This window comes from Lampetra fluviatilis, chromosome 8 (assembly GCF_964198595.1).
Source record: "Lampetra fluviatilis chromosome 8, kcLamFluv1.1, whole genome shotgun sequence".
Classification (NCBI taxonomy): domain Eukaryota; kingdom Metazoa; phylum Chordata; class Hyperoartia; order Petromyzontiformes; family Petromyzontidae; genus Lampetra; species Lampetra fluviatilis.
The window spans coordinates 7,428,320-7,442,224 of NC_136282.1; the positions used below are offsets into that span (position 1 = coordinate 7,428,320).

A 13,905-nucleotide genomic window follows, 5' to 3' on the forward strand; every position below is an offset into this window, starting at 1 on the left:
ACTCCGTTGCACGCAAAAACATGCACGATTTATTCACAGGGGGTGGCGGAGTGGTTAGCGCACTGCACTTTGAAAACAAGCAAATCAAGTTAGCGTCCCGTACATGACTAACAATGTCAAGTGGTATCTGACCCAGTAATACTCCCCGCCCTCTTCCCCCACAACAACACCCCCTCCCCCCTTCTTTATCAAACAGACTATTAACGAACGGCGGGAAAATATTTATTACATGGTGTATTGCATTATATACCATATATCTCCACGGTTGTGAGAAAAACAAAAATTCAATATTCCTAAAGGGAATTTTGCACAATTTTGTGAGAAATATGTCCGGGGGTAGAAATATTTTTTTGAATGTGCGTGCCAGTTCTTTCCTTGTCAACTTGAGGTCATTTAGAATTCATCATTTCCTTGTGCACACAAACGTTTATACTCGATACCGAAAAGTGAACAACGCAGGACACATGGCTAAGAATGCTGCGAAAGAAGTCAAACATAAATGGGTGGCTTCATCCACCCGGTTATTGAATTATTTTACCGTCACAATTAAACTCAATATTTTTTTTCTAACATTGCAGTGAACATTTGCACCTCTAGTGGTTGATGCACTTAGATGAAATATACAAATTGAAAAACATTGAGTCTTATGCAATTGAATGCACTTATCACATGGCTTCTGAAATAATATATTTATTTTAAAAATATCTAATTTACTTCGTAAAATTCATGATGGAAAATAAAAATATATATTAATTATGGAGTGTTAATTTGCACGTGATATGCAACATTGCAAACTAAAAGGCAGAAGTAATTATCTTGACGTTATAGCTATCGGAGCAATACAGTACTTATTTATATTACGATTCAATCCCACACTAAAATCATTCTTTCAACAAAATGCATTCCCCTCCTGTGGTTTAATCAGTACACGACAGCATTACATACAGCCCCAGACTTTAAAAAAAAACTACAGTTACCAGTGTCACGGTTATATTCAAAAACAATAAACAAGAAATAACCGAAATGACTGCACTGCGCTTTGGTTTTCGATAAATATTATTCATACTTCTTAGATAAGCATTCAGAAAAATAGACATCTGTGTGCCGGTGGATGAGAGAGAGAAAAACACACACGCACACAAGGTCAACAGAAAAGGCGCCTGGTAAAATTGAGGATACGAAGCAGGCTTTCGATTCCAAGCCAGCACGGAAGGATCCGAGTGTTTCCAGGTGGCCGCAGACCCCACGAGAAGATGCAGTGAAAGGATTCGTTTTCCGCTATTTCTAGGTCACTCGCCTTCTCCGCAATACAACTGCTCTCAAGATAAAAGTATTTGTCGTGCAACACCTCTTGCGTGTGTACTATTGTCAATCCAATGTCAAACGGGTCGCGGGGGGTAATGTGACCATCCTTCGCACTTGCTGGTCAGTGCGGATTGATAAAAGCAGGGAGCATTAGGGTATAGAAGTACGGTACGACTATTTATTTTGCTGCTCCGATCCTCTGCTGATCACTTGGTAGCAGGCCTGCAGCAACCTATCACGTCTTAGGGAGCATAGTGATCATCCGTCCCAGCAGAATCCAGGCTCAAGCATGCTTCGCCTAAAAAAAAGAAATGTCTTATCTGTGAAATGAAAACACCCAGATGACTGGGGTTTCCTGTGATCTGAGCTAACAGGAGTCGAGGGTAATATGGCAGGGGTAAGAGCTTCACTGTAAAAGAGAACAAACATGGTGTCTCCATTCAGCACAACTGCAATCGGGCATAATTTGCAATGCGTAAACATCCAGTGCATTCCTCTAATGACATTCAATTAACTTAATGGAGCTATTCGCCGGGAAAAAAACCCAGCAATTGGCAAAAAAATTAATGCATCTACAGTACCTAAATAGCGTGAACGATGCAAAAGTGCCGCTTTCATCTGCAAGCCTCAGCTACTGTAACGGGGAATGAAGGGGGAAAAAAAGCTATGTTTACACCATGTGTTGTTCAATAAAATATGGGCAAAATTTTTGCACCAATCGGCCAACCAGACACCGAAGAGATGGAGGGGTTTTTTAGGTGTGGGTATTATTATTTTATTTTACACTGCTTTCATATTTTTGTTTCTTTTTTCAAGTAGACCTGTATCCAGGGGAGGAAAAGGTCAGCAGATGTTGCGTGCGGCATGGCGTGCCACGCAAGCCTGGCGCCAACTTGGCCATGGTAGGACGTGACGTCTGTTTTCCAGAGACTATCTCGGCGGTCAGACCGATGGAACCTTGCCAGAGATGGGTTCAACAGGAAACAGCAGCCTCCAATGATACCTGCTAAAGTCCCCCATAAATTGTGTAAGTAAAATAAATACGCAATTACCTAATACAGTGCGTTTAGGAAAACGTAACAATTCACGCAGCACTGCCGAATAAAATCACGAGTGCGCAAAAAATGAGCGAGTAAGAAGGCAGCGTTTTTTTAAGCGCCAACTATTAGGTCAGCGCCATTGGTGATTACACCGTATTCAATTTATGCGTCGTAAAAGAGAAGTCACGGCTCTCGGAAAAGCTCCGTAAGAGTAGATGTGGAAGAAGTTAGCGGTGTCAAAGGTAGGTGGAAAGCACTATTACAACTGTACAATGTAAAATCTATCAGTCCAGGCAATCACGTCCACAAACTACAGATTATTAGATGTTGCTGAAGCAAATGGATGTGGGGTTTTGCTGGAACATGCGCACAATGGAATGGAAAATTTAATTTCCAATCGAAATTTAATATACAATTTCATAATGCTGCACAACAAAGAACTTTCCAGGCAGCAGCCACCATTTTGGGGTTTTGCAAAGTACTGTGGGTAGAATAATTACGTTACCCTAAAAAATAAATCTGAATTTGGTTGATTCATATCAGTTTACAATTGTGGTAAAAAAACAATCCTTCCAATGGCTGAAAATGATGGTTTCAGTCGAACCATGGCATTGTTCAATTATGCAAACTATATTGCACACACGATGACCTCCATTTCAATCACGAAAACCTTTGGCGTTGAAATGTAACTACGGTAAAAAATGAATGCAGCATTTATTAAAATATTAGAAAATAGCGAAATAAAAATTGGTTTTATGTCTGCTATTAATAAGAAAATCTGCACTGCTGTGATTAATAATGTTGTGAGCGTCCCACTGATGTGGTGATGAGAACCAGGATTAAGCCGAACGAGGGAGCAGTGCACGCAGTAGACAAAGGGCTCATCGTAGCATGAGAATTTAAGGTTTGGCAGCCGGTCATCAATGCCCCGCATACACACACACACCACCCACACAAAAAAAGCAGTGCCTGTAAATACTGCTCAATGAGTAAACGAGACCAGGGCGATGCTTTATTGTCAGCAATCAGTCTTTATACACCGTCTCCAGTGGAAAGTAGACAGCCAGAGCTTAGTCCAATGCTTCACCCGGCTACGCAAGAAAAAAACACTTTTCGATTAGTGTTGAGATACGACCGTGCATTAATGAGGAATGCCTTCAGCTTACAACTCAGGCGTTCCCCAACTGTAAATGCGTGGGTTCATCAAAATTATCCACTTAATTCTAGATTTGAAGCTTTCGTGACTGCAAGGATTCATATTCTTAGGTTTTCTTACGTGGCTTTACCGAAAAAACCTAAGAATAAAAATTATCCACTTTTACTCTCTCGAGTTTCACTGCTCAAAGCAATACAGTTTTGAACATCATGACATGGAAGCATATTGAATGAGCACTTAAAATTTACAAAAAACACATGGGAAGATATGTGACGAATATATCGATGTAAAGGTTGCCTGGTGTGGCGGTGAAAGCCGATAGTCGAGCGATTTGTAGTTGTGGTTGGTGAATCCTGCTGAGATAGTGTGAACATGACACCCATCCCAAAAGAGGCAGTGGACTGTCTGTAGGAGGCAGGAGAGCAAGAAGGTTATAAACAGATTTGTGTGGTGTTTGTCCCTGATGTTATCCCTTGGGTATGTGTGGGTTTTCTCCAAGCACTCTCCGTTTTTTGTTTCCCACATTCAAAAACACTCAGTTTAACGCGAAGGCTTTCGCGACCAATATCATCCATAATACAGTTTTTTTTGTTTAGATCGCGTAAATAAAAAGTGTCGTTAAAGCCGCCACCACACGACACAGCCAATTAGTAAGGTTTGTCACGTAAACAGAACGTGCCAATGTGTTACGAGTACAGCACACCGGTGTGTTGGACAACAAATCCACAACATTTACAATGAGTACGACGTTTCGCCAGTAATTACAACGAGCATTATCAGGCGGGCAGCCAGATTCAATAAGCAAGTGGCTTGAGTTCCCAAAGCAAGAATCTCCTCAATCTTGAGATTGTAATAATTGTACACTGTACATACACTTCCTTTCCCCCTGTCATGCACCTTTTTCCCCGTTGTGTACGGCAACTGAAGGTGACGTTGCGTACGTTAGTTGCAGCCGTGCAAATCTTTGCATACGCTACTGCTGGCAGTGCTAAACTTTTAAACAACTTTTATTGCCGCCAGCAGCAAAAGCACTGGAGGCGATTTCGATATGAAATACACAAAGTCACCAGCAAACAAATAAAAATAAACGCTACAAATCGACGCGCTGTGACGCTAAAAGCAACACGCACAATACAAGAGAAAAGTCACGTGGTGGTGGTCATCGCACACGCCACGGTGACGAGCGAGCGCTTCAGAAGGTGCTGGCAGTGCTAGAGAGCCCCAGACGTATTATAATAAAAGGTGCGAGTACCCACACTTTACCCCACCAATCGACTAGCTGTGGTGTAACCATTTACACTGATGGGTGGACAGACGTGGTGGGGGGAGAGGGGCAGGGGATTTAAAAAGATCTGCCCCATTGTTTAACTACTGTGATAGGAGACGCAATATAAATCCAAAGTACAGGATTTTGTTTAGACAAAGCTTGTAACAGCCAACGACATAAGCTAACAAGACATTTTTTTAAAATATTAAGCTTCAATAATATTGCACGAGTAAACAAAACGTGCGAAACCAAACGTTTAAGCCAAGGCTCAAGGCATTTCAACGTTCACATGACAAAATATAGTTGGTGCCACCGAGTCCAGGAGATGCCTGTGGAGACAGAAAACCATCCACCCTGGGGAGCTCGCCAACAACGACACCGTCGTGTCCTGGGGCCAACGCGGAGCATCGACGTGCCAGCGTCCCACCATCAATTAGCCAAAGAACGCAAGACGGCGGCCAGCGTCTATGTGCCCCCCCCCCCAGTCCACAAACACATGAGGCATGGTCTCCTCCTCCTCCTCGACATGGGGTGGCCTTGTTTGGACGAAAACGTCGTGCCGGGACAGCCGACAAGAGCTTTTTTTGTGACGGTGGCCCATAAAACGGCAGGGATTGAGCCAAAATGCACAAAGCATTCTGGGTCACCATTCTGAAAGGGTCTATTGTCGTCAACAACGTGATTAAATCAAGAAAGTGCTGGAGGATATGAAACATAAGACGATCTGGTGAAAAATGTAAAAGTGGGTCATGGGAAGGGCTATCAAAAAACGTTTCTCAAGCAAAAAAATAATATCCAATCAAGGCACACATTATGATGGGACCCTCAACTTAATATGGTGCAATTAACAATTGTATTACTTATGAGATGGGCATCATTTTGACATTACTTAAATAAGCCATAGAATCAGAATTCCAATGTCAATATCAGTACTTCCCAGTGGTGGTGTATTTCATTAGATGGCTGCAAGAATCAGGAGAATTACGCAGAATGTTTACATAACATATATCGTTGGTTAAAACAGCAGCTCAGCTGGTAGCGTCTTGAATTGTAAAGGCTCTCACAAATGTTTGCCTATTAACGTGCATCCTAACCTGGCAATCGGGCCTCAATACGGCCTTATTTTTCATAAAACGTTTACACATACCACTGCCCAAAATAACAAAAGCAGCGCTGCTGATATATCTTGGCAGCCTGGATGCTAGAAAACACCAATGGCCATTCGTCGATTGTTATTGAAAACTGTCACCCTGGGAAAGCCACAGACTTCCTCCCCGGCATCCAGTAATATCCATACGCTCCGACTGTGGCTCAGATGTTTCCTAGCAAAAGAATACCGCAACAAAGCCACATTATGAAACCTAAAAAAAACAAGCAACAACTTTCGAGAAATCAAACACGCCCCACCCCCTCCCCACCCCCGTTCGTATAAACGGTTAACGCTGCCAACTGGGCGGCCTTGCGAACACGTAGGTAAGCAAGCGTGCCGGCCGGTAATATAACAAAGTCCCCTTCATAGATTTGCCTGAACATGGGTTTCCCCGAGCTGTGTGGACTTGTAATTACTCGAAATTACAATGCGGACATCTACAGCAAGAGTTCTTCACCAATGGCAGAAGTGTAGAGACTTGTGCTTTTAATTATAATTTAACTATACACCAGACATGTACCACTTCACCCCCTTGTGAATTCATGAACTGCCATGATTTCAGGCTCAGGATTCGATTCAACAATCGATTTTTTTTTGTTTCTAATATTGTGATGCATGCAGTGTCCCGAGCAGCATCTGCGGTCACGTGAACCCACAACATAAACGCATGAATTATAAATAACCGATTCTCACGTGCATGATTCGATTCCACGCATCGAGAGGGTAATAAATGGTGTTACTCGATGAAACAGCCCGATCAGCCAATGGGTACAGTATTAGAGAGCTTAACCAGAAAGTCAATCATTCAAGTTCGCCTCGGGCTAACTCCATCTACCATTCCTCTTGTTCCAACACAAACCGATCATTTGGTAACTCGCTTCATGTGACGTCATTTATAAATTATATTAGTATTTTATATAGCGTCGTTTCATGCAAATTGCATCTCAATCTCCCTGAGAACTCATAGACAAAACAAGGAGACAGCCGGGTCGGTGAGCCAGCACCAACAATCACCCAAGCTCTACAGTCCATCTCTCTATATTAAGATGTGTTCAGCCAATGATGAATCTAATAAACTTTTGGCAGGTGCAACATTATCTGCGCAAAATGACGTGATCCTTGCCATGAGCACAATGTCAATTATACATAAATGCCCTGCGACGCCCTGAGTGGCCGTCAGCAAAATCAATAGAAGGGTCCTAAAACTCGCCCGGTGCAGCGTCCAGTGTGGCTTTCATCGCGGCCGCACAGCTCGTGTTACCATTAGCGACTCCTGGCATCTTATTCTTCAGATGCTAGCTTGTCCAAAATCAATAGGTTCTCTGCTGTCCGGTGGCGGAGGGCAGTCGCTTGACGGCTGGGCGGTGAGCACGCGCCGTTCAAAAGGGCACCAAGGAGTGGCGCTGCCTCGTGCTGGGCCACGTTTCAAAGGGCGCCCCCCCCTCCTCAAGGCGTGGTACCGCAAACGCCTTCATTCAAGCGTCGTTTGTGCTCATTACCGGCAGCATCGCGGGGGATGCTGCCGATACACTGTTGAGTGTTTTAAAACAGCGCAAGCCGTGCGCAAGTGGCGCGTGTGTAATCCTGCCGTTCACTGTGCTGTTGTTAAAAATACAATATCATTTCGAAAGAGGTGAGTGGGGCCCAAAACACAAGTGGTATGGTGTTTCACAAGTGGTATACAGAGAAGTATATATATTTATTTGAGAGCGACTCATCCCTCTACGTCCCAGGGCACAATGTAGTTTAATGGCATTGACAGTAAACAAACGGCTAAAGAAATGTTCAATGGAATGTTTTCACCCAATAGGTTCTAGTTAGCAGCCATGAGAGCAAAATATCATCAGGAAAAACACAAAGTGTACTAGGCTGTGACATCTGTGAATTTCAGCATGTTCGCCGGACAAAACAGCAGCCTCGTTAAGTTAGACCTCGACTTGGACAAATTTCACTGGAACAAAGTTCTCAGTGGATGCAAAATGGTGTCTAAGTGTGCACGTGGATGGGAAACCCGCCTTCACATATCAGCGCGACTCTGGGCTGGGTACAGACACCACCCTTGCTCACGAGCAACTCTCAAGAGTTACATTATGTTTGTAAAGGGATTACCTTAAATGGAATCTCATCTGTGATCTGATATTCCTGTAATTTGTGGCCACAAACCAAGCCATGAAAAAAAAAATTCCAGTGGGTTTTTTTTCTCTGCCGCCGATAAGTGGAGTTTGTCTGGCAAATCCATCCTCTTATCCATGTTAATCTGAGCATAAACGCCTCCGCACTCAGAAGGGGTCAGAGCAGGTGCTAAAAAGTCAACCTATTGCGGGCATGCAAGGACACACATTAGAGGATAGGCACAGCAGATTCCTCCTCTGATCCGCAGTTAAATTAAGTAACAGGAAGTTGTCTCCAGCAAACACAAAATTCATCCTAAATCTGTAAAATGTTCACCTAAAACATGGGTCTTGTGGCAGTGTTTTGCGGCATATAGCTTATGGGTAGGATAACAATGCAAAAACACACATGTTTATCAACGTATTATTTCTCTTCTTGGTTCTTTCGGTAAAGTCACGTAGAATGGAAATTATAAAATAATAAAAATGAAACATAATAAAATAATATAATAATACAATAAAAAAAATATTATTTCCATTCTACGTGACTTTACCGAAAGAACCAAGAAGATGAATCCCTGCAGTCACGAAAGCTTTAAATCGAAATTTAACGTATTATTTGTTCAAACGTTATTGGGTTTCGTAACTTAATAAACATCAAACTAAAAGACCCATCAAATAATATTATTTACAGATTTTCTGAAAGGAACCTCTCAAAATGAAAACATTTGAGTGACTTATGGTTAACGATCAAATTTACAGTATTGCAAGCGAGTATAAGCTCCCATTTTCTGGTCGAATTAAAACTGTTGCATTTCCAAACATGCAGTGGGAGGATTACGTGACTTGACATTCCTGTGAATCAAATGTCACATCTGCAATGAAGGTTACATTTGCCACATGCACCCAGCAATCTACACGTATTTTTTACATAAACAGGCAATGTCACCCCCTGAGGCTACACTGTAAATTAGCCGCCTGCTTAACAACTCGAATCAGGCTCACATGAGATGTGCTTTACCAATTAAGCGTTCAGCTCTTTAAAGGAAATGCCGATATCTGCAGTAGAGTGGTGAAGCTGAGCGCACCTAAAAGCCAATCTTCAACATGTAAGAACGCATCCGATAGAACAGCAGCAAACACACACCTCTGGTTGCTAAACTGTCAGCCTTTCTGTTGCAGCGAACACCTGTGTCGATCATTCAGCTTGACCGACATCTAAATCACGTGTCAGTTCGTGAAAACCAACTTTAAACTTAGCACACGCACACACACGCGCATGACATTCCAGAAGAATGATTATTAAACATTAACCTTGCCAAGCGGCATTTCATCAGCTATGATCAATCCGATTATGCCCTCTGTATGCCTCGCCGTCCTGTACAGTAACAATCCACCGAACACCGGTACAAGAGGTGATTTCAATCGCTCCGTCTCTGCAGCAGCCACACTCTCACGCACACTGCCCCCCTCCCTTGTGTGTCATTTTGGCCAAACACAAATTACAGCACCGCGCTCCCATGCCGAGTCAGAGTTACCGCCGCGTGAATGTCCAAATAACGCCACAATTACAGCGATATCGCGTCGTCGTGAAGAGTGTTTTGAAACGCTCCTCGTGTCAACTAGGTGGATGTAAGTGGGGGGGGGTCCCCATGAGCGTCTGGGCTAATGGGCTGCTGTGTTTACGGGCGATTATCCAACTTCACGTAATCCGAGCAGCCCCTCCCAATCGCAGTGGTCATTACAGATTCCACGGCATTTCTATAAATAATTGGGGTGACAGCTCCCATCAGCAGGGGTGGGGGGGGCAGCCACGTTTGGAACACTGCCACGGCCCGTGCAGGAGCAGCAGACGCGCAAGCCGCCGCTGTGCAGAATTGCAGCGGCCGCATTGTAAATTGAGAACTGTCTCCCTTTAAATCGCGTGACATTCGCGATTTTATATTCATTATTATGGCTTGGTGTTGGCAATTCAAATTTGTTTTCGTTTGAACACTTTCATTCAACAACAGGTGTGGAACCACTCTAATAAAATATCTCAAAATCTATTGACCTGTTAATCTCTCCCAATTACAGATACATTTGCAAAATTGGTATATTGCAGTTGTTACACTGTCACATATCTCCCTATTATTGTAAATGACATTACACATGTATTTTTGGCATCGATTTGCTCCAGTAATTGTAACTCTAATGGCCGTAACATTAGTCGTTTAAATTACAGAATGCTTCTTCATGAAAAACAGAATAGAGAATCTCCACCCGTTCACATCATACCGGGTGTTATTTTCTCATTAACATTTATTTTATGGAAATCATTCTGGCCAGAGTGCCTGGCTCCATTCAGCTATGACCCAGGGAAGGAACCTCTTCCTGGGTTGACCGGGCAAGTCAGGTCAAACTACCTCTTCTCTTTTCGGCAACGCCGAGAATAGCCGTCACTAATTTAGCCGTGTCACCTTCTGCCAACATCTGTCACCACTGGACCTTTGATATTTCACGGTTACAAGCTGGGAAATAGGGCAGAAGTGCTGAAGGGAAGAATTCCCATTAACACCTCTGATCTTCCAAGTAACGCTTTAAGCTGCTGACTACACGCGTCCCTGTTGGCTGCGCCGATGAATCTCTCAGCATTTCCAATCCGCTTAATTAGATATAGGGGGAGGAGGTTTAAAACACTGAGGATATAAATAAATATACTTTTAAGCGAGCCATGTGTGCGAGTTCCGCTCGGCTCTTTGGTGCCGTCCACTGCTCACTATTTTTATAAATGCCAGGTGTTGCAAATAGATAGATGATGTCGTCTACTTTAAAGTACGTTGTATGTCATAAATTAAAGCTACATTAACCAAAATTGGCTGGGACATTAGAGAAACAAAAACACATAAAAAACTGCACAAATCAAGTGAACTCGTCCCTTCTCTTGCCAATAATTTTCATTGGTGAGAAATTGTCCAGGAGAATGAATATTCTGAGAATGTTTAAAATGGGTAAAAAACATCGAGTAAATTTCGATTTAAAGCTTTCGTGACTGCAGGGATTCATCTTCTTGGTTCTTTCGGTAAAGTCACGTAGAAGGGAAATAATAAAATAATAAAAATAAAACATAATAAAATAATTCTCACGACGTTTCGGCCACAACGCAAGCAGCCGTCCTCAGGTGAAGACCAGGTCTGTCGGGGAGACAGCGTCAGACGAGACGCTGTCTCCCCGACAGACCTGTTCTTCACCTGAGGACGGAGGACAGCTGCTTGCGTTGTGGCCGAAACGTCGTGAGAATTATTTTATTATGTTTTATTTTTATTCTTTTATTATTTCCATTCTACGTGACTTTACCGAAAGAACCAAGAAGAATCATTGAGTAGTGCTACTTTTATTATCTTCATTAACTTCATGTCTAATGGGAGATATGAGCCAATTTGTACGGTTATAAAAGAACATCTGCATCTCAGACTCTAGCCTACATGTAATCATTTAATTTAGTTATTTCAATTTTTTTTATTTCACCTACGTGACTTTACTGAAAGAACCAGAGTATACATGTAATGGTTAAAACAAACTTAGGTTGACACATCAAGAAATTGTTATATAATATTGAAAATACCCATACACACAGCTAGTCATGCGGGTGTATAAATAATAACACACCAGTAAATCTTCCCCTTATTAAGCACAACTTGGAAGTATTATTCACAGGATCCTGTACACGATTGTAGGACAATTTGAGATTATTGTCACATCAACTAATCGCAGTTAGTTGTCATAGGAGGTTTTTTTACTTTTGCAATTTGCAAAGCAATGCTTCTACATCACTGCATGAGGCATTGCTTCACACGTATCTGTGGTCACATGATACAAGAGGATTGAAGCCAAAATTATGCTTTCATGTCTCAGAGCGCTGTACGTCATATGCAAGCAAACCTTCATATCACCTCGGGCTGCATGCCAACACAGTTATGCTGCTAATTTACACAGCATGTAGAAAATATATAATCGGTTTCACATTTTTTAACTAGTCATCCTCTGGATAACAAAATGAATAAAATCAACAAGAAAATGTAACAATGCAGGTTCTAACCTGGGTTTCAGCCACCCCTGCTGAAACCGTGTTCTCAGCTCAAGCAAGTTATTGGTCATAGTTTGGTCACCGTATCAAAAGAGACAATAAAACTAAACCGACATGTAATAACTTCGGCTTGACTTGCGAGGCATCATCTGTACATTTTTTATGTTGACTGTCGCATCGTATTCCACGATGACTGCTCGGAGAAGTCGTGTTTGTTGCACTTTGCGACCTTTGGTGGCTGAAGAGTCCAATCAGGACCGCAGGGTACTGGGAAAGGCGCTGTGGCCCTAGTGTCGATATGAAGTCACTAAAAGGATCTCAGAAGTAGTTATACAATATCACTTTCCATGGACTATCTCGAACACAACGTGATGTTCAGCTCCAAACAGATACTGTCTTGTGCCAATAGCACAAATGTAATAACATGGGTGGAGAAACAAAATGGCAAAAGGCTAATGTTTTTTTATTAAATGAGAAGTGAAATTTGGAATAAAAAAAAAGCTCACATTCATTGACATGTACTGTAGCCTACACCCGGTGGGTTTAACCTACATGAACCAAAGTGTGGCTTGAATAATAACTTGCCGTCCTTCAAAAAAAAGAGTCTTAAGTTACAGATCGGCTGCCATGCACCGGTGTTGCAGGCACATTCTCCAAGGAAACACTAACAAGCTGGACACAATAGGGTGAGGTTGTCACACGTGGGGCAGTTTTCTCCCCACGTTTTCTCTCAGGGCCTCAGGTTTATCCCCTAGATCAGGGGTCGGCAACCTACGGCTCCGGAGCCGCATGCGGCTCTTTACGGGCTGCTTCTTGACAATATGTATGTATGTACAGTATGTACTCAGATGCATTGCGGCTCTTGAAATACTGAATTTTGTACCGAATTGGAAAGAAATGGCTCTTCTTGTTATTTTGGTTGCCGACCCCTGCCCTAGATCAACTCCGCATTGATAGAGTGGGCAGTGGGGCTAACGTTTGCCGTGCGTTTTGTAGACTTCTCGCCTTTGATTAATGTATCCACTTTGCAAGTAATACAATCACTCTAAACTGTAATTTACAATGTCGAGAACTGCCACAGTGGGCGTATAAAATCGATGTAGCCACCAAAAAATGTAGGCACCAAGCTCTACACAGAAATGTACACACTGTTACCAGACGCACAAAATAAATGTTCAAAAAAATACACGGAAGGTGAAAGCCACGCGGAGCGCGGTGCAAATGTCAAATCAATCACCCAATGTGGGCATAATCTGCGTGGGCCCCCCCCCCCTCTGCGTACCTTCACATTGCTGCACTGCTTGCCCTTCTTGTAGTCCTTGTGCGCGGCCCGCTTGTCGATCTTGCTCCACAGGCCCTTGGCCTTCCAGTAATTGAGCTTTGACTTGAGCTTGGGGTAGAAGGTCCTGAAGTCACTGGGCTTGAGGTCCACGAGCTCGCACAGGTCCTGGTAGGCACGCAGCGTGCCCTTGCAGGTGCCCGCCTGCACGAAGCGGTCAAAGAGCGCGCACGCTCCGCTGTTCTTCTCGCCGGCGACGTCCCCCATTGTGTGGCCGGGACGCGTGAGCGCTGCCTCCCCGCACCCCCGCTTCCCAGCTGCGGCGTCGCTATGCTGACGGGAGCGGTGGAACCATCACCTCGTCCAGGGCTGGCTGCTTGGGTCCCCGAGCATCGGTCCTGCAAAAGGAGCGAGCGTCCGGTTAGGTCCCGCCGCAAGGACGTGGCTGCCAGTGGAGAGGCGGGGTGCGTGCGTGTCCCTGAAGATGAACGTGGGGAGTGGTAGCCTTGCGGTTAACGCACCTCCGATCAG

At 43.5% G+C, this 13,905-nt stretch overlaps 1 protein-coding gene across 22 annotated transcripts in view; it reads right to left on the bottom strand.

The window, feature by feature from the left end:
- MICAL3 (microtubule associated monooxygenase, calponin and LIM domain containing 3) overlaps positions 1-13,905 on the bottom strand; it is a 137,370-nt gene that overhangs the window by 99,134 nt on the left and 24,331 nt on the right. For all 22 annotated transcript variants that reach the window (XR_013637094.1, XM_078858967.1, XM_078858983.1 and 19 more), the window contains exon 2: positions 13,378-13,772. Coding sequence is in view for 21 of the 22 variants with exons in the window: in XM_078858967.1 (XP_078715093.1) it covers positions 13,378-13,641 (264 nt within the window). In the remaining variant the exon portion in view is untranslated. The remainder of the gene's footprint in view (positions 1-13,377; positions 13,773-13,905) is intronic.